This window comes from Hemicordylus capensis, chromosome 11, assembly GCF_027244095.1.
Source record: "Hemicordylus capensis ecotype Gifberg chromosome 11, rHemCap1.1.pri, whole genome shotgun sequence".
NCBI lineage: Eukaryota > Metazoa > Chordata > Lepidosauria > Squamata > Cordylidae > Hemicordylus > Hemicordylus capensis.
In genome coordinates this window covers 3,389,346-3,412,666 of record NC_069667.1, presented here as the reverse complement: position 1 = coordinate 3,412,666, position 23,321 = coordinate 3,389,346, and the positions used below count along the sequence as shown (strand labels likewise).

At 48.9% G+C, this 23,321-nt stretch overlaps 1 protein-coding gene across 1 annotated transcript in view; it reads left to right on the top strand.

Moving 5' to 3' along the window:
* Window positions 1–23,321, top strand: part of SLC16A2 (solute carrier family 16 member 2) — a 109,401-nt gene that overhangs the window by 71,598 nt on the left and 14,482 nt on the right. The window contains exons 2-4 of the mRNA XM_053273947.1: window positions 10,369–10,513; window positions 16,654–17,110; window positions 20,612–20,755. Of these exons, the coding sequence (XP_053129922.1) occupies window positions 10,369–10,513; window positions 16,654–17,110; window positions 20,612–20,755 (746 nt within the window). The remainder of the gene's footprint in view (window positions 1–10,368; window positions 10,514–16,653; window positions 17,111–20,611; window positions 20,756–23,321) is intronic.

The following is a 23,321-nucleotide window of genomic DNA, read 5'->3' as shown; positions in this document are numbered from 1 at the left end:
AAAGCTCCCCACTCCTTAAAAAGACTTGAATCAACCAGGGGTTCTCAAACTTGGGTGCCCAGTTGATGTTGGACTACCAATCCCATCATTCCCAAACACAATGATCTTGTGGTAGCCAGCATGAATTGTCCACTCTGTGAAGCAGGGTCTGCCCTGGTTTGCATTTGAATGGGAGACTCCATGTGTGAGCACTGGAAGATATTCCCCTGAGGGGATGGGGCCACAGCTCAGTGGAAGAGCCCCTGCCTGCTTGCATGCAGAAGGTTCCACATTCCCTCCCTGGCAGCATCTCCAAGATAGGCTGAGAGAGATTCCTGCCTGTAACCTTGGGGAAGCCTCTGCCAGTGTGTGCAGACAATCATGAGCTAGATGGACCAAGGATTGGACAAGGATGATGGCATTTGGAGACCAATAACATCTGGGGGCCCAAGTCTGAGAATCCCTGCCTTAACCAAACTCATCCAATAGAATTCGTGGCACCTTTCTATTACTTCCTTATAGTAATTCTGATGGATTGATTAAGTGCTGTCAAGTCAGTGTCGACTCTTAGTGACCACATAGATAGATTCTCTCCAGGTTGATCTGTCTTCAACTTGGCCTTTATGGTCTCTCCGTGGTGCATCCATTGCTGTCTTAATCGAGTCCATCCACCTGGCTGCGGGTCATCCTCTTCTCTTCCCTTCAACTTTCCCCAGCATTATGGACTTCTCAAGGGAGCTGGGTTTTTGCATAATGTGCCCAAAGTATGTAATTATTACTCCCTAATTCTACCTTTTGATTACTTCCACGTTGTCCTTAAAGATGATGGAGCTGCCGAATTATAAACTTCCATTCAGTAAAGCATTGTCTAGTTGCTTTACAAAAAAGAAGAGGATGCCCCCTTGCTTGTTCCCCAGCTTGTAGCTCTGCTTCTTTTACTTTCCTCTCCCTTGGTGCCTCCTCGTTGGAACTTCTCTGTAACTCTTTCAACAGACAGCAATACCATCTAACTCAGTATTGTCTACCCAGACTGGCAGCGGCTTCTCCAAGGTTGCAGGCAGGAATCTCTCCTAGCCCTATCTTGGAGATGCTGCTAGAGAGGGAACCTGGAACCTAGATACTCTTCCCAGAGCAGCTCCATCCCCTAAGAAGGGGAATCTCTTACAGTACTCACACTTCTAGTCTCCCTTTCATATGCAACTAGGGTAGACCCTGCTTAGCTAAGGGGACAAGTCATGCTTGCTACCATAAGACCTGCTCTCCTCTCCTTTCCCAACCTGCGATTCTCCAGATGATACTGGACTACAATTCCCATCATCCCCAACCAAAATAAAACATAGCTGGGGATGATGGGAGTTGTAGCTCAGCAACATCTGGAGCACCACAGGTTGGAAACCTTGCCCTAAGGGCAATACATCACAGTACTCACATATAGTTTCCCTTCCAAATGCAAACCAAGACAGGCCCTGCTCAGCACAGGGGACCTCAAGACCAGGGGACCCTGCCTGAAAGCAAAGGAAAGTTCTGTCTTTCAGACCAGCAGCTGCAGCCCTGGGGAAAACAAGCCAGCCAGCACAACTGACCACCCACGGCAGGAAAATAAATCCTTCCTCCATGAAAGGAAAGATGTTGCAATCCCATGAGAGGCAGGACCAGTCACTGGCAAACTCTTCCAAGTTTTTCCGGAGGGATGAGGCGCCGAAATCTTCCTTGCACAAGAGCTGTGACTCCAGAAACAGTGGCATTTTCCCAAGAAGGCAGACACTTAAAGAGGACGAGTCTCTACTAGGCAACTGTTCCTAATGGCATTGTTGCAATGAAGGCTGCTTTGGTGTGCCAAACAGAATGCCTGGTCCATTGTCGCACGGGTAGACAGCTTGGCTCTCCAGCTGTTGTTGAACGACAACTCCCTTAATCCCCAGCCACATGTGGCTTGGTCTGATGAGAGTTGTCGTTCCACAACAGCTGGAGAGCCAAGGTTGCTTCCCCCTGCCTTGTAGACTTGGCTTAGATGGCTGCCAATTATGATGTCAGCAAGAGTGTTCTGTACAACATTCCTCTGAAAAACAAGTGATCAGAAATGGAACTGTATTGAACAGTTACAGCACTGACTCTTGATCCGTCCAAGGTGGGCAGACCTCTGGTTTGCTGTGACGGATTGATTGATTGATTACGTGCCCTGTCAAGCCGGTGTTGATTTTTAGCGACCACATAGATAGATTCTCTCCAGGATTACCTGTCTTCCACTTGGCCTTGAAGATCTTTCAGTGGTGCACTCATTGCTGTCATAATCAAGTCCATCCACCTTGCTGCTGATCGTCCTCTTCTCTTGCCTTCAACTTTTTCCAGCATTATGGACTTCTCAAGGGAGCTGGATCTTCGGATAATGTGTCCCAAGTAGGATAGTCTGAGCCGGGTCATTTGTGCCTCGAGTGGAAATTCTGGATCGATTTGCTCTATGACCCATTTGTTTGTTTTCCTGGCTGTCCGTGGTCTCCTCAAAAGTCTTCTCCAGCACCAAAGTTCAAAAGCATCAATACTTTTTCTGTCCAGCTTCTTCAAAGTCCTGCTTTCACATCCCCTGTGGCTTTTATATGGGGGCAGTCCTGATTTGGCAGTCTACGGTATTATGCTGTTAAATTAAGTTGTGACCATATTTTAATCATTTCCTATTCCTTATCTTCTTGGAGGATGTGTGTAATAAGGTTTCAGGGGGGGGGGATGTTTGCAGGCAGGAATCTCTCCCAGCCCTCTCTGGAGGTGCCAGGGAGCGAACCTGGGACCTTCAGTATGCAGGTCCAATTCCTGGCAGCATCTTCAAGTAGGGCTGGGAAAGACTCCTGCCTGAAACCTTAGAAGCCTCTATCAGTCAGTGATGTAGACATTCCTGAGCTGTTGACTTGGAATAAGGCAATTTCCTGTGTTCCTAGTCCACCAGGCTGACACCATACATCTGATCATGTAGACTCTAGGAAATATGTACTATAGTGAATGACTGGGAATGCCCACTGAAATGCCCATGTTCCTTCCCAATGGCCATAGGAATGCATGGAATTTCCCAGTGGCCATTGTCCATTTGGAAATTCCATGCGTGCCATGGCCATTGGGAAGGAACCAGTGCATTTCAGTGGGCATTCCTGGGCATTCATTTTAGGATGCCCCGACACTATTCCACCATAGGACTTGCATGCAGAAGGCTCGAAGTCCCCTCCCTGGCTTCTCCAAGCAGGGCTGGGAAAGACTCCTGCCTGAAACCTTGGAGAGCTGCTGCCAGTCTGTGAAGACAATACTGAGCTAGATAGGCCAATGAATCTATGTTAGCACACTCCTAGTGCTGTGAATGAGGATGGTTTTAATCCATAGCCATTGTATTTGGCAGATTTGGCCAGGCTGCAGTTATAATGGCTCATGCACTCACCCTCCCTATGGGCCTGTCTTCCTTCTCCGAACCGCAGATCTCTTTCCACAACAACCAGATTTTTAACTTTCCCAGCCAACAGTTTTCACCAGAAACCATAATTCAGGTCAGGCTCGGACTTAATTGGGCTGTCATATGAGAGCGTGGTTTCAGCCGGATTTGTCTTTTGGGATGTGGGCAATGAAACCCAGAGAGTGTCGACCTCAAACATTTGTAACACAGCAGCAACAGCACCTTGGCAAGGAAAACGTCGGAGCTGCCTGTAGCAAGGGAGGGCTGAGGCCGATTCATTCTCCAGAAAGGACCATTGGTCTCTAGGGCACTGGTTCCCAACCAGAGTTCCCCCAGATGTTGCTGAACTACAACTCCCATCATCCCCAGCTACAATTTATTTATTTGTTGTTCATCAACATCTGGGGGAACTCTGGTTGGGAACCAGTGCCCTGGAGGCCAATGGTCCTTTCTGGAGCATGAATCACTGCTCTAGGCAGGGGTTCTCAACGTTGGGTCCCCAGATGTTATTGGACTTCAACTCCCATAATCCCCAGCCCCAGTAGCCTTTGTTTGGGGATCATGGGAGTTGAAGTCCAATAACATCTGGGGACCCAACATTGAGAAAATCCCTCCTCTAGGGAGAGGGGGTTTGGAGGGCAATGAAAAGTCACTCCTTGGAATATGGAATTACAGGTGGTGACTGAAAGGGACCTCCAGATCCACTTCTGAAATGTCAGTTCCCAGGGTACTGGGGGCCCCATAGCTACAGGAGGTTAGGCAGGGTTACCTGCAGGGTTACTCCTCAGGTAGGGTTACCTGCAGTTCTGCATCTGGGGTCTTGCAGGTTCTGCTACCTCTCTGTGCTAGAAAGGCTCTTGGAGCTTGTAGGGATGCTGGGGGAACCTCTGCCTTCAGGCGTGCCAGCACCCTCCATCTTTTTGACCAGTCTAGGTGGCTGTTCTCCAGCCTGGGGTCTGGTACTTGAGTCTCATAGAGTAGAATGGAGCACAACCCTTATATGGACACAGCATACTTCAATATGGGGAGGAGAGCGGTCCGGTGGTAGTGGGCATCTGTCATCCCCTTTGCCAAGCAGGGGCCACCTTGGTTTGCATTTGGATGGGAGACTATGTGGGAGTGCTGACCACTGCAAGATATTTCCCTTAGGGGATAGGGCCATAGCTTGGTGGAAGAGTGCTTGCTTTGCACGCAGAAGGTCCTAGGTTCAATCCCTGGCAGAGTAAGTCCAGATAAGATAGCATGATAGGAATGAGAAACGACCACCGGCAGGTTGAGTGGAGGAAGGGAGTTGCTTTGTCCACTGCCTGACCCGGCTGCCTATCTGAGTGACTCAAGAACTCTGGATCTCAAGTCCATGGGCCACAGAGATTCTCAAGTGCGGACAGATAGTTTGGCTGTGCTTGATCAGCAAAGTTCCTTTGGGATTCCTGTGCCAGCATTTCAGCCGTCCTTGTTTTCCTCTGGAGGGCAGCGTGATGGTGGCGGTGGTGGCAAAGTCTTCCGTGCATAACAATCCTCCCTTCTTGGCCTTCACATTCTTCCTTAATCTGCCGTAATGCCTCCAAGAATGGGCCCCTGAGCACCGTTGGCTGGACTGGCTGGGACTCCCGCTGGCTTAGCAGAGGGGAGTTGTGTTGTGCTGAAGTCACGACTGTACATGGAAATGCAAATCCAATTCCCATTTAATCCCCTGTCAATGGCCTGTGTTGTATATTGTGCCTGTAGGTTTCTAGGAGCTTGTAAGGACCTCGATAGAGTGTACATTCCCTGCTCGGTCTCCGTTGCCGCTTCGTATGTTGCGACAGCATCTGGGATGACATCTCCTAGTGCCCTGAAAGGGGTCCCTGCCTCTGAAAGCCTTCTGTGGCCCACCACCACTACCACTGCCACTCACTCCCAGGATAGTGGGAGCAGCGTGGCCTCCTGCTCAGCTTCCTGCTGGCCCTCCCTGCATGATCTGGTGCTTTGACCTTCTCCTTCCAGATCTGCAGGGAGCAGGGCGCCTTATCGTGAGCAGGTAGCGATTTGATTGCTTCGTCACTCCTGGTGAAGAGGCACAGCAGGGATGGGGCCGGAGCTCAGGGGAAGAGCATCTGCTTTGCAAGCAGAAGGAGGTCCACGGTTCGCACCTCCAGGTGGGGCTGGGGAAGATTCCTGCCTGAAACCTTGGAGAGCCACTGCCAGTCAGTGGGCTGCTCAGCTTCGGCCCTCCTGCAGATGTTGGCTTACAACTCCCATGATCCTTGGCTGTTGGCCACTGTGGCTGGGGATTCCGGAGTTGTCGTCCAAAAACAGCTGGGGGCGGGGCCTAAGTTGAGCAGGCCTGGTGTAGACAGTACTGAGCGAGATGGACCAATAGTCTGACTCGGTAGAAGGCAGATGCCTATATTCTTAGGGATGAGGCCATAGCTCAGTGGTAGAGCACTCCAGGCAGGGCAGGCAAAGACCTCTGCCTGAAACCTTGGAGAGCAGCCCGTACTGAGCTAGATGGGTCAATGATCTGACTTGTATCAGGCAGCTTCCTATGTCCCCCAGTCTCAGACGAGGCTGCCTGTCGTAGCTCTGTGTGGGTTTCTGCCCCCATCCAACCAGGAACCATTTTCAGAACAGTTATGCAGAAACACAGGAGGATTTGGGTGCCCTCTGAGGTGTACGGGTTAAGCCTTTGGGAGTGTGAAAGTGAACTCTGGCTCCAGTTAAAAGAAGACAGTGTCAGAAGCAGAGGTGCACCTAGGTAACTCTGGAGCCTGGACCTAAAGGACTGTGGAGGGCCCCCCTCCCCTGCAAATTAAGCATCATCGTGCTCCGCCAGACGACCACACCTCCCAGGATAGACTAAAGAGGATTGGGGGGCCCCAGGGGCTGTGGAGGCCCGGGACTTGGGCCCCAAAGTCCAGGGGTAAGAGTGCCTCTGGTCAGAAGGGGGCGGGGTGTATTCCAGCTAGTCCACATGACCTTGGTTAGCAGGTGCTGAGCATTCTTCTCTCTGCCCAAGTCGTGTCGTCTTCCTTACTGTGACAGATAGAATTTCACTGTGGGAGATTTTAAGATCCCTACCATGGATAAGGCCTGTGACAGGATGTGGTGAAATTGCCTACACAGACCCTGGGCCAGTTGTGTCCCTGCCCATGTCTCTAGTCTAGGAGAAACCGGGGAGCCCAGAAATAGATGCGCCCCGTCCCACGATTTCTCTAGAGGTTAATTTGTGATGAATGAATAGCCAGGCTGTAATGAGCCCAGAGTACAATGGTTAATGGCGATGTTTTTGTAACAGCTTTGCAAACCGTGAGCCAATTGCCCAGGGGGATTGGGGGGTTTGTCTTCAAACAATTACTTCCTTTCCTCTTTTGTTTCTTTTCTTGGAAAAACAAATCCGTAAAGCCTGATTTTCTATTGTACAAGATGTTCATCCATGTAACTGGGGCCCTGCTTGAGGATTGAAGTGTTCCAACGAGAATGTTATGTCTCTAATGGCTGGATACTCAGAGAGCCATTTCTAGGTCAGCCTGCATGACTTTTCAGCCCGGGGCATGATCCGGAAGCACCTGATGTTGAAGCTAAGCAGGTCTGGGTCTGGTTAATGCTTGGATGGGAGACTGCCTGGGAACCCTAGGGAGGCTGCTTTGGGGCCGAAGAAAGGCAAGCGATGGAATAAATTGGGCAGAATTCCTCTAACACAGGGGTTCCCAACCAGATGTGGCTGAACCACAATTTATTGTGGCGGGGAATGATGGGAACTGCGGTTCAGCAACCGCTGGAGAACCACAGGTCGAGAAGCCCTGCTCTAACAGATCTTGGGAGGCCCTTGGAATGTTTTCTTGTGCACATGGAGGCAACATGCTAGTATCTTTTAGAAAATGCCATTTAAACAAGAGCACAAGGGGGGAAACACCTGATCCACAGAACATTTTCTGAATCCATGAGGGCTGCGTGGACTGGAATCCTGAAACAATGTCTTGCTTCTGGAGTAACGGAGGATCCTTTGGTTCTCCAACCCTTTGCTGAAGAAACTGCTGCTGCTTCACGTCCTTTGGTGTCCCACCTGCCAAACTCCAGCTGCTCTCCACCAAATCTTGTAGTCTTTGGGTTGAACCATGGGACTTTGAACAGAAGCACGTTTTCTCTCTCCTGAGATGTTTATAGCCATTGTACTGAAACATCTCCACCGCCATTCGGACTTGTATGGCTGCTAACCATATGCCATGCCATTGGATGTTACACAGAACTGCACTACATGATTGTAGGCAGGATATCTTCACTGCGTGGGGAAATGGCTTGACTAGCAAGCCAGAGGTTGCCAGTTCAAATCCCCGCTGGTATGTTTCCCAGACTATAGGAAACACCTATATCGGGCAGCAGTGATATAGGAAGATGCTGAAAAGTATCATCTCATACTGTGAGGGAGGAGGCAATGCTAAACCCCTCCTGTATTCTACCAAAGACAACCACAGGGCTCTGTGGGTGCCAGGAGTCGAAATCGACTCGACGGCACACTTTACCTTTACCTCCACTGCAGACAGGCTGGCTTAACTGTCATTCCGTCTACTAAGGGAACTGCAGCTCTTGTGTTTTCTAACAAGCCAGCAAGCAAAGCTCTCTGAACTTCAGGTCAAGTCTTTTTATCGTCTCCTGTGAGACCGAACTTCAGGCCAGATTCCGAATGCCGTTCTTCATGTGCAAATCCGTCTTAATTGCATTCTGAACCTGGCCCATTAAATTTAATATCTCTGCCTGAAGCTTTTGTTTCCATGTTTCTTGGACTAATTTCCCTTAATGACCACATTACTGAGTACGTTACAGAGTGCACAAAGGTCAGGTCATGTTTGACTCCTTTGACTTCAGGATTCAGGGACATATTTTTTGGGAAATATCCACTTTAATGAGTGTCTCAGCTTGGCTCCTTGCTCTCCCCACCCTCCTTTTATTAAAAAAGAAATGTTTGCAGTTGTTTAGGATGGCTGTTTGGAAGGACGCCACGTAATCCCATTAGAAGGACTTGATCATACTGTGTGCCTTGTTCCTAGCCAAGAGGCCTCGGTGTGGCGGGGTCTGCCCCAGCCTAGCCCTTTTCTAATTGCATTTTGTTCTCAGCAAAAACAGGAACCCCGTCAGAGCAAAGTGGATCCTGGAGACTGCCCAGCTGTGTCTCAATTATCCTGTCCTTCTAAGTTACTGCTGTGATCCCAATTTATTTCAGGGACGCTTTTGAATAAATTGGTTCTTTGCGGGCAGGGACAGAAGTAATTTGCAAATATAATCTGTGCTTGAAACTAGGTTTCTTTGTGTGCTGAACTTTTGGGAACGGGTTGTGTTGAAGAGAGGAGCTCTACCCATCTTAGGTTGTTTTTAAAAGTGGGGGGCATTCGCCGTTTTCTGGGAATCGAAAGGCAAGAGAGAGGCAGACTTTATGTGGCAGGCTCAGCTGTTTGCTCAGTGGAGAAGTTCTGCAATACCAATGAAGACCCATAATAGAACAAAGCGCTGCTCGGATGTGACGTGGGCAGCCCTCTTTTTGAATGCTTCCGGAGCCCTTTTTGATTCCAGCTCTGCTCATTGCTCTAGCCAAGGGAAGACGAAAACGCCTGCCCAGCATATCTCATCAAAGAAGCCGAGAAGCTTCTATGAAGGGAGTAGGGAGGGTGGGAGAGGGAAGCCCCCTAACCAGCAGTAGACGTCTCATACAGGAGACCAGCAGGATATTCTTTGGGAAGAAAAAAGGTGTCGCATCAAGGTTTGAGGACAGAATCTTGCAAGAAGATATTCTAAGGAGTAGGAATGTTCCCTACAGCACCCTTACGTTTTATCTGATCTTTTAAGTGCCTCTTTGCATGTTTCTCTCTTTAGTAATAGTGGTCTAGTGGTTAGAGTGCTGGACTAGGACTCGGGAGACCCAAGTTCAAATCCCCATTCCCATTTTTTCCTTTGCTAAGCAGGGTTGCCTTGGTTTGCATACAGATGGGTGATTACCCATGAGCGCTGTCTGCTGTAAGATGTTCTCCTTCGCGGGGTGGGGCTTTAGCTCAGTGGTGGAGCATCTGCTTCCAGGCAGAAGGCCCCAGGTTCAATCCCTGGCAGCATCTCCAGGTAAGCCTGGGAAAAACCCCTGCTTGAAACCCTGGAGAAGCCGCTGCCAGTCAGAGTAGATGATACTGAGCTAGATGGACCAAAGGTCTGACTCAGTATAAGGCAGCTTCCCATGTGGGGGGAACTGTTTGGGGATTGTGGGTGGGCATAGCTCAGCAGTAGAGCATCTGCTTGGTATGCAGACGGTCCCAGGTTCAATCCCTGGCAGCATCTCTAGGTAGGGCTGGGAGAGACCTGAGCCTGAAACTTTGGAGAGCTGCTGCCAGTCAGTGTAGACAATAGTGAACTAAGTGGACCAAGGGTCTGACTCGCTATAATAAGGCAGCTTCCTGTGTTCCATTCAGAATCTATGAGAGCTGCAGGGTGTGAAATGGAAGGCTCTGCATGAGTCACACACATCTGATTTCACGCATGCGCATTGAAGGCAAAATCGTACAACTCCCCATTCTGTGATTTAACTTCTGGGGTGGGTTCTCTAACCCCTGAAGAATGACTGCTCAAGATACCAGCAGAGAGGGCATTGTAATATGGGGACAGTTCGCATGTACACGCTGTGAACCACTCACTTATAATAAGCCAGTGTGGTTTAGTGTTTAGAGTGTTGGACTAGGACCGGGGAGACCTGAGTTCAAATCCCTGCTCAGCCATGAAGCTCACTGGGTGACTCTGGGCCTACCTCTCAGTCTAACCTACCTCACAGGGTTGTTGTGAGGATAAACACAACCATGCCCGCTGCTCTGGGCTCCTTGGAGGAAGAGCAGGATAGAAATGTAAAATAAAACAAATCAATAAGAATTCTGCAGCTTACCCTTTTGTCAACTGACCCGGCAGCGACTGACATTTGTGTTTTGTCTTCTTCTTTCTGTCCGCAGCCTGTGTGGGCTCCTTGGGGATGGGGATGATTTTCTTCTGCTCCCCGCTCGTCAGCATCTTCACCGACCGGATTGGCTGCAGAACGACGTCTGCCTCGGGAGCAGCCATTGCCTTCATTGGCCTCTTCTCCAGCTCCTTCACAAAGTAAGGCTTGATGGTGCATGTAACTGTCCAGCTTCTGGCTTTAACGGCTCTTGAGAAGGCTTGTTGCACGATAGCGTTTGTGTTTTGGCCAAGCAGGGCCGTCTTGGTGCAGGGAGGCCTCTTTCTCCCTTCACTTGGAGCGGCTTCAGATGCCCACAAGATAACCACAGTTTGGGAGCACAGATGAGCCCTGTTCGGACGTTAGAGTCAACGCTTGTGCAATCTGTGTGCAGAGTACACAGATACAGATCAATACGCAGGTCCCGCTGTTCACAGGTTATGCCGTACACGGGTGCAGCAGCACCCTTCCTACTTGTACCCTGCATTTCAGGGGGCCTGTACCCAGGTTCACCTTTCAAATGAATGCAGGAACAGTCATGCATACACAAACATGTACATGTATACAGACCTCTGAACTCAAGTATAGCATAATGTCTGGATAGGGTCATAATGTCTGGATAGGGTAAGCACCTTAGCATGCTTCCATCTTTTCTTTTAAGTCTTCTTTTCTGGGAATACACTTCAAGAAATGTGCCACTGGTAAAATACCATGCATACAAGAAACCAACTATATGGGCAGAGAATTTTGTTTGGAATGGAAACATTTCCAGAAAACATAAGGAAGTGAATGCTATTGAGTTGTTAGGTCTTAAAATATTTATAAGTATTCCAGTAAAAATAATCCTCAAGTAAACTTTGAATTTGTTTAACAGTATCCACTGAAGCACATTATGTGCATGTTGTTGAATGTTTTCCCTAATCATTGATTTAAATGATACAATCTATTGGGCCAACAGTGAGGATAGGTTTGAGTAGCAAGTGTTTTAGGTGCAAAGACTTTATGCCTTGTAAAAGGTTTTGTGGAAGCGTTCAGTGCTAGTTGGCCATGGCCTTCCAGCATTTTTGGCTCCAGTGGAAATATCATCTTCTGAACCATCTTCCGTCTTCCCTAACTGATTGCTGATTAGTGCTCTCTTTTTTCCTCTTTGAAAAGTCTTTGAGGCCGTTTGCCTCTGAAAATTTGCGATCACCTCTCTTTTCTATAACACAAGATGATCTAGATTCTCTAACAATTTAAATAAGATGGATCCCAAACTGAAGTCATTAATGATTACTTGATTGGTTGATTGATTAAGTGCCATCAAATCAGTATCGACTCTTAGCGACCACATAGATAGATTCTCTCCAGGATGATCTGTCTTCCACTTGGCCTTCAAGGTCTCTCTGTGGTGCATCCATTTCTGTCGTCATCGAGTCCACCCACCTTGCTGCTGGTCGTCCTCTTCTTCTCTTTCCTTCAGTTTATCCCAGCATTATGGACTTCTCAAGGGAGCTGGGTTTTTCCATAATGTGTCTGGAGTATGATAGTTTGAGCCTGGTCATTTGTGCCTCAAGTGGAAATTCTGGTTTGATTTGTTCCATGATCCATTTGTTTGTTTTCCTGGCTGTCCATGGTATCCTCAAAATAATTACTTAGCACACACACACAAATTTAAAGCACAGGAAGGCAGTGTATTTTATAAGCTAAAATGAAATAACAAGCTACTTTTGCATGCTTTGGCTTTGAGTGCTAGAAGGAAAATTTAGGATTTAAAATGGGGTTTGGAGAAGTCTTCTTCTCCCCACATCAAAATCTTATTTTTCTTCCTTGAAATATGCTGTTCTGCCCAAAAAACAAACTTCTTATTCCATTTATTTTTAGGGCTTTGGAATGTTTCTCTGGCTTCATCCCTTGCTGTGGATTGCACATTAGATTTTCACCAGGTTTCTGTGCTGGCTCAACTAAAATCGTCCAGTCCTGTAGTTCTGAACAGTCTTTGGGTGGTCTAGTTTTCCATTTGGTCTCTGAGTTTTTAGAACTTTATAACTTTTGACTTGTCTAGCCAAACTTCAGATTATAGGCTATGTTCAGAATCCTTAAAGAATTTCTGGAAAATGAGGAAAATAAGTATTAATAAGCCATTTTATTGGGATTCTGGGGAAAGCATCTAATGTCTGTTTATATCTCTGTGGACACAGTCTAGCTAAAGAGAGTATGTAAATTTCGATGGGGAGGGGGCCACAGCTTAGTGGTAGAACATCCGCTCTGCATGCAGGAGGTCCCAGGTTCAGTCCCTGGCAGCATCTCCAGGTAGGGCTGAGAAAGACCCCTGAGCCTGAAACCCTGGTAGGTGGCTGCCAGTCAGTGTAGACACATACTGAGCTAGATGGACCAGCTCAGGCCCTTACCTATGTTCATCAGGAGTGTCCATAGCTCAGTGACGAGAATCCCTGCTTTGCTTGCAGAAGTTCCTGGGTTCAGGAACAAGGACACAAAGCAAGATCACTTATTTGTTGGCTAAGTGCTCAGAACTTTCCAGAAACAAGGAATGGTAGCTAACACGCAGAACAGTGTGAGCCAAAAAGCTGATGTCCTGGCTTTTTGAGTCTGAGATCGGCATTAACTTCAGCGTCTGTTGCAGTTGGCTTTGAATGCTTTTTTTTTTTTTTAAATGAGAAAGTGAGGGAGGAGGGAAATCAGCATCTTAATCTAGATTTTGTTCTCCTCCTCTGCAAATTGGCATGGTCTCCTATTCATTTCTCCAGTTCTGAGGAGTTTTGCCCCTGAATCAACGGGGAGACTGAGGAAGCAGCGTCAAGGAAATTGCTCCTCAGCTGAGCAAGCTGACTTTTCGTAAGGCTCCTCTGATGTGGTTTGATTCTGGAGGGGATGGAATTTGGTTTTTGGGACTGTCTCTGAATAAAATGGTGTAGCAGTCATGTTCTGCTTGCTGCTTGAGGAGACAGATTTGTCATGGAAGAAATGATGCCCTTGTAAACATTTTCTGAATTTCCTGTTTCCCTGTTTCTTGTGGACCTCCATCTGCCTCATTAGCAGCAATGTATGTGCTTAGACGGAAACCTGGTATTGAAAGCCACTTTCTTGCCACAGAACATTAAAAGATTCCACAGACCGGGCTTTCTTTAGCTCTTTGCTAAAGGGCAGACTGCAGCAGAGAGGATGGAGTTGTACAATGGTGTTTGAAAAGTGAGGTCAGGAGTCATTTGGCTGTTAGTCTCAAAGAGGTCTCAATTCAGGCTACTACAGAGTAGCTCATGATAGAGAGATCAGTCAGCAAATAAATGCCCTTCTTTTCCTGCAGTGCCAGCTTAAAATCTTACACTTTCCAGGGGATATAGTACAGTTCAGGCATAGTAGACAGAATTAGGGCTGGGTGGTTGCATCTAAGTCTAATTTTCCACCTGGGCATATATTACAGATGGATGATACATCTGTCCATGGCTACTAATCTTGATGGCTATAGGAATGTAGGAAGCTGCCTTCTACCAAGTCAGACCCTTGGTCCATCTAGCTCAGCAATGTCTACACTGACTGGCAGCAGCTTCTCCAAGGTTGCAAGCAGGAGTCTCTCTCAGCCCTACCTGGAGTTGCTGCCAGGGAGGGAACCAGAGGCGTAACTATGGGGGGGGCAGGGGGGGCATGTGCCCCGGGCGCCATCTTTTCTGGTCACATGGGGGGCGCCGACATGACAAAAAAATTTTTTTAATTTTTTAAAAAAATTTTTTGTTAATACAAATGTTTCCTTCTCAGTGCAGCAGCGCTGCAGCAGTCAAGGGAGCGCGTTGGCAGCCCATCCCCCACGAGCGGTCCCTTCCGCGCCGCCCGCGCGCCCCCCCCATTGCTTTGCTGGCGCCTGGCGGCCAGTCAGTGGCCTGGCTTGGCAGCGGCAGCGGGCGCTTGTGAGGAAAAACCTAAGTATAATGTAGTATGTTGTGGCACAGGGGGGCGCGGGGGGCGCCATTTCAGTGCTTGCCCCGGGCGCCATTTTCCCTAGTTACGCCTCTGGCTCAGGGAACCCAGGACCATCGGCAAGCAAATCTTACGGTGGTCTAGTGACAGGGCATCCTAAAAGGAATGACAGGGAATGCCTGCTGAAATGCAGATGAATTCTATGTTAGCTATCTTTTATCTGATAGTGATGACAGCATTACTTCTGCATTTGCTAAGTTCTGTCTTATTGCCATTAGAATTGAAGCAAGAGTGTATCTGTATAGCTGGACTCCGTGAGGTCTACGAAGAGCTGGATTAGCTGCTGTTACTGTTGGAGCTGAATGCTTATATTTCTCTGGTCAGCGGCTATAAATAAACTGAACTGAACCGCTGAAAGGCACTGGTTCCTTCCAAATGGCCATGGGATGCATTGGATTTCCAAATGACACAGCCATTCAGACATCCCATGCATTCCTATCACTGCTTGCAAGAAACCAGTACATTGGGCATTTATTTTCGTACGTATTCCTTAGAGTCTACATGATCAGATGCATGGTATCACCCTCACGGACTAGGAACAAAGGAAGCTGCCATATACTGAGTCAGACCATCTAGCTCAGTATTGCCTACACTGACTGGCAGCGGCTTCTCCAAGGTTGCAAGGTTGCAGGCAGAAATCTTTCCCAGGCCTACCTGGAAATGCTGCCAGGGACTGAACCTGGGGCCTTCCACTGAGCTACAGCCCCATCTGCCTCTGAATGCCAGTTGCAGGGGAGAATTATCCGGAGAGGGGGCATGCCTCCATCTCCTGCTTGTGGGCTCCCCAGAGGCATCTGGTGGGCCACTCTGGGGAACAGGATGCTGGACTAGAAAGGCCATGGCCTCATCCAGCAGGGCGCTTTTGATCATTTTCATCATTCGTGTACCACTAATGATGGAAAGGACCTGAACCAGGCCCAGATCTGCCCGCTGGCTATGGGCCCACTTTTTTTAGCCCCATTTAAAAGTCTGCAAAAAGGTCTCAAACAGCCAAATTGCATCAGAAGAGGTCAGAAAAGCCCGTGGGCCCACTATGCTCCCATTGCATTGAGTCCTAGGGGCTTTGGAGCGGTGATGCCATTCTAGGCACAGGTCAGAAACCACCAGGGGAGCAATGAGGAGAGCCTGGTCCACACGGGAAGCGGCACACAAACTCTGAGACATCTAGTCTAGGGCTGTAACTATAATAGGTCAAGGGGAGACAGTTGTCTGGGGGCCCACTGCCTTGGGGTGCCCCCCAGAAGCAGGTCACATGACTGACTCCCCCAGCCACGCACCCACCCAGGCTTCCTTCAGTTGTATTCATCCTCCAGAATTGATGTGAGTGTTAAGACCTGGAGCTCCCAGAACAGCATGTCTTTCTCTAGTACCATTCAATGACTGGCATCATCCACAATAATTTAGGATGATGTTCTATTGTGGCACATAAGAGATATAGATATAGATATAAAATTTTACTATGCTTTTTGTTACCACTATTCAGCCTCATTGAAGATTTCTTTACTTCGTGAGCTGAGCTTCAGTGAGGGGGGCATTTTAAAATCTTGTCTCTCGGCCCACTCCAGCCTTGCTACGCCCCTGAGTCTAGTCCTCATCATACTCGCTTCATCTCCCATGATCCTGGGATGCCCCAGATGTGCAGAGGTGTGTCAAAGACATCCCTGCAGCTTGTGCCTTTCCCATGGGCCACCTGACTCTGCCACCCCCAGCCTCCAGCCATGTGTGTGGGTGTGGAGCAGGGTCCTGTTGAGGTCAGGAGGATAGAGTCTGGGCCGCAGGCTAAAGAGGTGGGAGGGAGTGTACTGGGCCATGTTGGACCTCCTGTGGTGGTCCTTTCCAGGTCTTGCATACAAGCTGCATCTTTGCAGATCACAGGTTATTTCGGTGCATAGCTTGGAGGATGAGTGAGGCAGTTGGTCCTCCTCAGTCTTCTGCCAGCTGCTGGTGGAGTCTGATGTTGTCACTGAGGAATTCTTCTGGAACACACGTAATTACAAGAAACCTAAGTACAGCCAGGGGTCCACAAATGTAGGCTTAGCTCACTAGCCAGCCATTATCTGTGGTCACCGCCAACCCCCTCTCTTCCATCAGCTCCTTCCCATCTTCTGTCATTTGCACTGGGAGATGGAGAGGGTAAGAAACAGGGGGAGCCCTCTCCGACTGCTCGGAGAGGATCCCTGCTGTTTCTGACCTCCGAAACGAGACCCATGGCGAGGAGATCTGTGTGGTGCTGGGTGTCCTGTTCACCAGAGGGCTAGGGGCACTTCTCGCTGGTGAGCAGATCTGTGGATGCTTGGCTAAGCAGCAGTGTTCTCTGTTTCTCCACCAGGTCCCTTGAAGTCCGCTATTTCACGTACGGGATCCTCTTTGGCTGCGGCAGCTCCTTTGCGTTCCAGCCTTCTTTGGTTATCCTTGGCCACTACTTCAAGCGGCGACTGGGCTTGGCCAACGGCCTGGTGACTGCCGGCAGCTGCCTCTTCTCCATGGGCCTTCCATTCCTCTTGAAGATCATCAGCGGGCGTCTCGGGCTGGCACACACATTCCAGGTCCTCAGCGCCTTTATGCTCGTCCAGATCTTCTTGTCTCTGACTTTCCGCCCCATTTTCCCTTCGACCTCTGACCCTCACGACGTGGAACACGTGGACCATCGGAGCTGGAGGCAGCAGTGTGTGTCTCAGATGCGGAAGTACTTCAATCTGAGGGTCTTCAGGAAAAAGACCTACCGGATTTGGGCTTTTGGGATTGCGACGGCAGTGCTGGGATATTTTGTACCTTACATGCATCTGGTGAGAATGTCATGAGATGGAGGAGACTGGTGGGGGAAGGATGAATGGCTTATAGCATGCCTGGTGAGGAAGGAGGGCTCAGAAATCAATATGATTGGCCTTTGAGGAGCACCACCAATGAGAGCAGGCCACTGCCCTGGGAAGGTTTTGAGGCTGAGTTCTGATTGGCTGACTTCCTCCTACTGCCTCCCAGAGCCATTGGTACTTTGCCAGTAAAGGACATCCTTTCAGAGTTTATTTTATTATTATCTATTAAAATGTGTATATACCGCTTTTCAATAACAACAACAAAGTCCTCAAAGTGGTTTACATTAATCTCTGCTAGAAAGAGGCACTTTTCAAGGTGGTGATTCTTTTCTGTTTCACAAGGGAGAGCTAATGGCCCTATCCAGCCCCAGCACAGAGTCCCTCCAGTAGTGGTTACTGGTGTTTAGGGATGTGCACAGAACCAGCACGGCCAGTTTGCTTCGAATTCAAACTGCATTTGAACCGACCCAGTCCGCTTCTGGCCAAACTCTGCCTGATCAAGTTTGACCACCAAACTTGACCAAATCGGTTCATGAGTTATGTTCTATATTGGTTTTATTGTAACCCGCTCTGAGACCTTTGGGTATAGGGCAGGCTAGAAATGTAAACAAACAAACAAAAGGGGGATTCTCAAAGTGGGGTGAGAGGGGTACCTACCTTCCTGCCAGTGGAGGGATGGCATTGGCGGGGGCTCCTCTACCCCCCCCACTGGCCTCCCCAGTAGCAGCCTGGGCAGGCAGCTGTGGCCCAGGCCTACGCACATGCATGGAGGCCATTAGAATAGAGAGCCCAGCGCTCTTGTGCAAGAGGCTGTCTATTCTAATGGCTTCCACACATGCACAGAGGCTGCTGCACACTCTGCAGTTACCGCATAGAGGCTCCCCAGGCTGCTCTAGGGGAAGCCAGTGGGGTGAGGTTAGAGGAGCCCCCGCTGCCATTGTCCCGCCACCGGCAAGAAGGTAAGTTCCTCTCTTGCCCCCCACTTTGGGGATCCCTCTTTGCTTGTAAAGGGGAATCCTCAGCAGATTCCCCTTTACAAGCATTGTCCTGAACCAGTTTGGACTGGTTCTTTTCGAGCCAGGACCGGTCCGGTTTGAACTTGGACCAGTCGAACCAGGCCAGTTCGACTCGAACCGGGGTTCGAATCGACCCAGTTCGCACACCCCTACTGGTCTTTACTTTATGTTTCTTTTAGATTGTGAGCACTTTGGGGACAGGGAACCATCTTATGTATTCCTGTTTTTCTACGTAACCCACTTTGAGAACTTTTGTTGAAAAGCCGAAGCTAAATATCTCTCGTCATAGCCATTGCAAAACAAAATAGAAGATGGTTCTCTGCCCACAAGGGGCACAGTCTCTACAGAAACACAGGGGAGACCCCAACCACCGCAGTGGGAGAGGAACTCTTCAGGGCTGCATAGGGACAAATGCCCCCGCCCCACTAAACAGAAGGTGCCTCTTGTGCAGTTAGCAGTTATGAAAGCGAGTGACTCAGGGCCTTTCTGTGCCAAGTTTGGAGAATTTGCTTTATGAGTCACTAAAATACTTCATTGAAGGTGAGCCAAGGGGGAAGCAGAAGGGGGCTACCCTGTCGGGCGTTGGCAGGGGCCAGACGGCAGGCAGGCAGGCTCCGGGATGCTTGGGGAGGAAACTGGCTGGCCGCCCAGTGGGGCAGAAGCAGGAGTGTGGTCCCAAAGGCAAGGGTTGAACTCCAGGGCAGTGAAGCAGAAGCAGAGGGGGCCAGAGGCAGCTGAGCCATCAGAAACAGCCAGGAGGGCCAGCTCACTGCATTGACCTGAGGGCACCCCTGACCCACAGAGCTCAGGCTGCGGGGCTTGCAAAGGAAGCCTAGTATTGGCAGCCCACGGGCCTGGCAGTTGGGCGGTGCTCCCAGGGTGAGACGCATAACCTGGAACTTGCAGCCTGGCGAGCTTCCTCGCCTTTTCCAATGGCTCAAGGCTAGTAGCTAAGGAGCAGTCATACTCATACCATACAGCCAGGAGAGCTGGTCTGGTGGTAGCAAGCATGACTTGTCCCCTTAGCTAAGCAGGGTCCACCCTGGTTGCATGTGAATGGGAGACTAGAAGAGTGAGCAATGTAAGATACTCCCCTCAGGGGATAATGGGGTCGCTCTGGGAAGAGCAGAAGGTTCCAAGTTCCCTCCCTGGCAGCATCTCCAAGATCGGGTTGAGGGAGATTCTTGCCTGCAGCCTTGGAGAAGCAGCTGCCGGTCTGTGGAGACAATACTGAGTTAGATAGACCAATGGTCTGACTCAGTATATGTCAGCTTCCTATGTTCCTATACTTAGCAGCTATATGGCACTTGGGAGGCTCCCAAACACTTCTCAGGAATTATTTTTATATTATTTATGTTTATTTATTTTGCATATTTCTATAAGGCCCAATATATAAATCTCTGGGTGGTTTATAATTTAAAACACAACAGCTAAAACATTAACACAAGTAAAACAATTTAAAATCTAGATAAAAGACTCTATAGCTTAATACTTTAAAGCTACAGATTAAAAGCCTGATTAAACAGGTGTGCCTTCAGGTTTTTCTCAAAAACATCCAGAGAAGGGGAGGCTCTAATAATTTTGTTTGGGAGCATGTTCTAAAGTCCTGGGGCAAAGTCCTAGAGAAGGCCCAGTTTTGAGTTGCCACCAACTGGGGGCGGGGTTCACGGAGAAGAAGGCGTTCTCTTAAATACCTTGGACTCAAGGTATTGTATCTTGTTATCTTTACAAGAATCCTGTAAGGCAAGTAACAATATCTCCATGTTGCTGGTGTGGGGGGAGACTCAAGTGGTTTGCCTAAGGGCTCCCTTGTGGGTTCTTAGCAGAGGTGGTTTTCGAACCGGGCAAGTCCTGGTTTGAAGCTCAGTCTCTTAGCTACAGCGCTGTAACTGTTCCCAAGGAAGATGGGTCAGGGGCGTAGCTATAGTTGAGCAAAAGGGTTCAAAGAACACGGGCCCCCAGATCCTGAGGGCCCTCCAGCTCCACCCCTCCCTATTTTCTCCATTGTCTCCCTCAATCTGAGGGGCCGCCAGAGAGAGGGATGAACACGGGCCCCCTCTTCCCTAGCTACGCCCCTGAGATGGGTCCTCTGTAGCTGTTGCCTGGCAAAGAGATATAATGTGCAAAGATGATGTCACCGTACTCACTTAGTGATCTGTCGTATTCAGCCAACTGAAAGGCCTGCTGCCCAGGGGTCTAGTATTATCTCCTAAGCACAATTATTCCTGGAAGAAAACCTCCCCTTTCTGTCAAAATGGGTAGTGGGAAATCAGCTTGCTCCTGAGGGCATGTGTGGAAAGCAAGGGATGAGCACAGAAAGTGTCCCTCCCTGAAGAAGAGAGTGCCTAATTTCCTGCTTAGGAAACTGGAAGCTTGGGAAACGGGTGTGACTTCTGTCGCAAATGGAAGGCTGATATCTTTGTTTCTCTTTCCTCTCCCCCTACCATTACTTTCCCAGGTGAAGTATGTGGAAGTTGTGTTTGACGAAAAGGAAAGGGGGTGGATTGTCTTGGTTTGCCTGGGAGCCATGTCAGGAGTTGGGCGCTTGGCTTCGGGACCGATCGGCGACCTCATCCCTGGGCTGTACAAGATTTACCTACAGGTGGGCTGTGCCTGATCTTTCCACCTCTGTATCCATCTGAGGATCAGCTTGTCCACATGAGAATCGACATTAAGATTTCGCCTTGCTCTCCCAAGAGCGTAGGGCAAGGTCGAATGCGTTGCACGGAGAGTTTCAGCCCATCAGACCTGACCACCACCCTATCCCACTCAGCTCTCACTACCACCCCTCCCCAAAAGCTGCCCTTGGAAGCCAGCATGCTGCCCCCAGTGGCATTCCTGGGCAGTGAACGGATTATTCCCGCAAGCCTGTCCCAAAGGCATGCGGGGAGGAGAGATGCCTTTTTTGGAATAAACGTGGCCTCCCTAGTTGTGTTTTGGAGCAATGAAGTTGCTGCCAAGAAGCAACAAAACCAAGTTCTGTTACTATGATTTATTTAACATATTTTTATACCGCCCAAAACTTACGTCTCTGGGAAGTTTACTAGACATCACACCAAGGAGTAATGGACCAAAATGCTCCCCAGGTGGGTTTCCTAGCGTGGTGGTGGCTGGCAGCAGCCATAAGAGCACAGGAAGATATTTTATACCAAGTCAGTCCCTTGCTCCATCGAGCTCAGTACTGCCTACACTGGCTGGCAGTGGCTTCTGCCAGGGACTAAATCTGGGACCTTCTGCATGCAGATGTCCTTCCACTGAGCAATGGCCTCATCCCCTAAAGGGAATACCTCACAGCGCTGACATATTTATTTATTTAGCATATTTTTATACCACCCCAAACTTACGTCTCTGGGCGGTTTACAACAAAACAAAATAAATGACAGCGGAGAAAGTTAAAACATTCGTCAAAACAAAAACAAAAAGGTTAAAACATTAGTTAAAACAAAATAAATGACAACAGAGAAAGTCAAAACATTACAACAATTTTAAATTCTAAAAGAATATTTTAAAACAATATTAAAACAGTATGTAATTAAAAGCCTGGGTGAACAGATGTGTCTTTAAAGACTTTTAAAAAGTTGTCAGAGATGGGGAGGCTCTTATTTCAGCAGGGAGCATGTTCCATAGCTTCGGGGCAGCAGCAAAGAAAACTTGTCCCCAAGTAGCCACCAAACAAGCCGGTGGCCACTGCAGACTGACCTCTCCTGATGATCTCAATGAGCAGTGGGGTTCATGACGAAGAAGACATTCTCTTAAATACCCAGGGCCCAAGCCATTTACGGCTTTATAGGTTATAACCAGCACCTTGTATTTTGCCTGGAAACTTATCGGCAGCCAGTGTGGCTCTTTCAATACAGGAGTAATATGGTCTCTCCGAGATGGTCCAGAATGTGGCAGCCAGGTTGGTCTCTGGGTCAACTGTAGTTTCCGGACTACATACAAAGGCAGCCCCACATAGAGCACATTGCAGTAATCATGTCTGGAGGCTACCAGCATATGTACCACTGTTCTGAGGTCATTTATCTCAAGAAACACACTTAGCTGGCATATCAGCCGAAACTGATAGATGGCACTTCTGGCCAGTTCTGGCCTCAACCTGGCACATCAGGGAGAGGCTTGGATCCAGAAGCACCCCCTGACTGCATACCTGTTCCTTCTGAGGAAGTGTGACCCCATCCAGAACAGGCAGATCAAACTCATCCCCAAGTTTTGACCCCACACAATGAGTACCTCCATCTCAGGAGAGCTGGTCTTGTGGTAGCAAGCATGACTTGTCCCCTTAGCTAAGCAGGGTCAACCCTGGTTGCATATGAATGGGAGACTAGAAGTGTGAGCACTATAAGATATTCCCCTGAGGAGATGGAGCTACTCTAGGAAGAGCAGAAAGTTTCAAGTTCCCTCCCTGGCTTCTCCAAGATAGGGCTGAGAGAGATTCCTGCCTGCAACCTTGGAGAAGCTGCTGCCAGTCTGTGAAGACAATACTGAGCTAGATAGACCAGTGGTCTGACTCAGCATATGGCAGCTTCCTATGTTCCTATGTTATCTGGATTCAGTCTTAGTTTGTTATCCCTCATCCAACCCATCACCACCTCCAGGCTGGCATTTAGGGAGGTTATACCCTCTCCCAATGACGTTGACATGGAGAAGTAGATTTGGGTGTCATCAGCATACTGATAGCACTCTGCACCAAATCTTCCGATGATCTCTCTTGGTGGTTTCATGTAGATGTTAACATCGGAAACCATACGGAGCCCTGAGGAAGACCATACAAAAGTTCAGATTTTGAAGAACAACAGTCTCCAACGGAGACCATCTGGAACCTGCCCGAGAGGTAGGAGTGGAACCACTGCAAAGCAGTGCTTCCCACTCCCAACATCCTCAGACGCTCCAGAAGGATACTATGGTGGATAGTACTGAAGGCCAGCAAGAGGTCCAAAAGGACCAACAGAGTCGCATTCCCTCTATCAATTCCCAATTGGAGATCACCCATCAGGCCGACCAAGGCACTCTCCACCCCATAGCCTGCCCCAAAGCCAGTCTGAAATGGGTCTAGATAATCAGTTTCCTCCAAGACTGTCAAGAGCTAGGAGGCCACCACCTTCTCAATTACCTTGCCCAACCATGGAAGGTTGGAGACAGGCCTGTAGTTGCTCAACTCTGAGGGATCC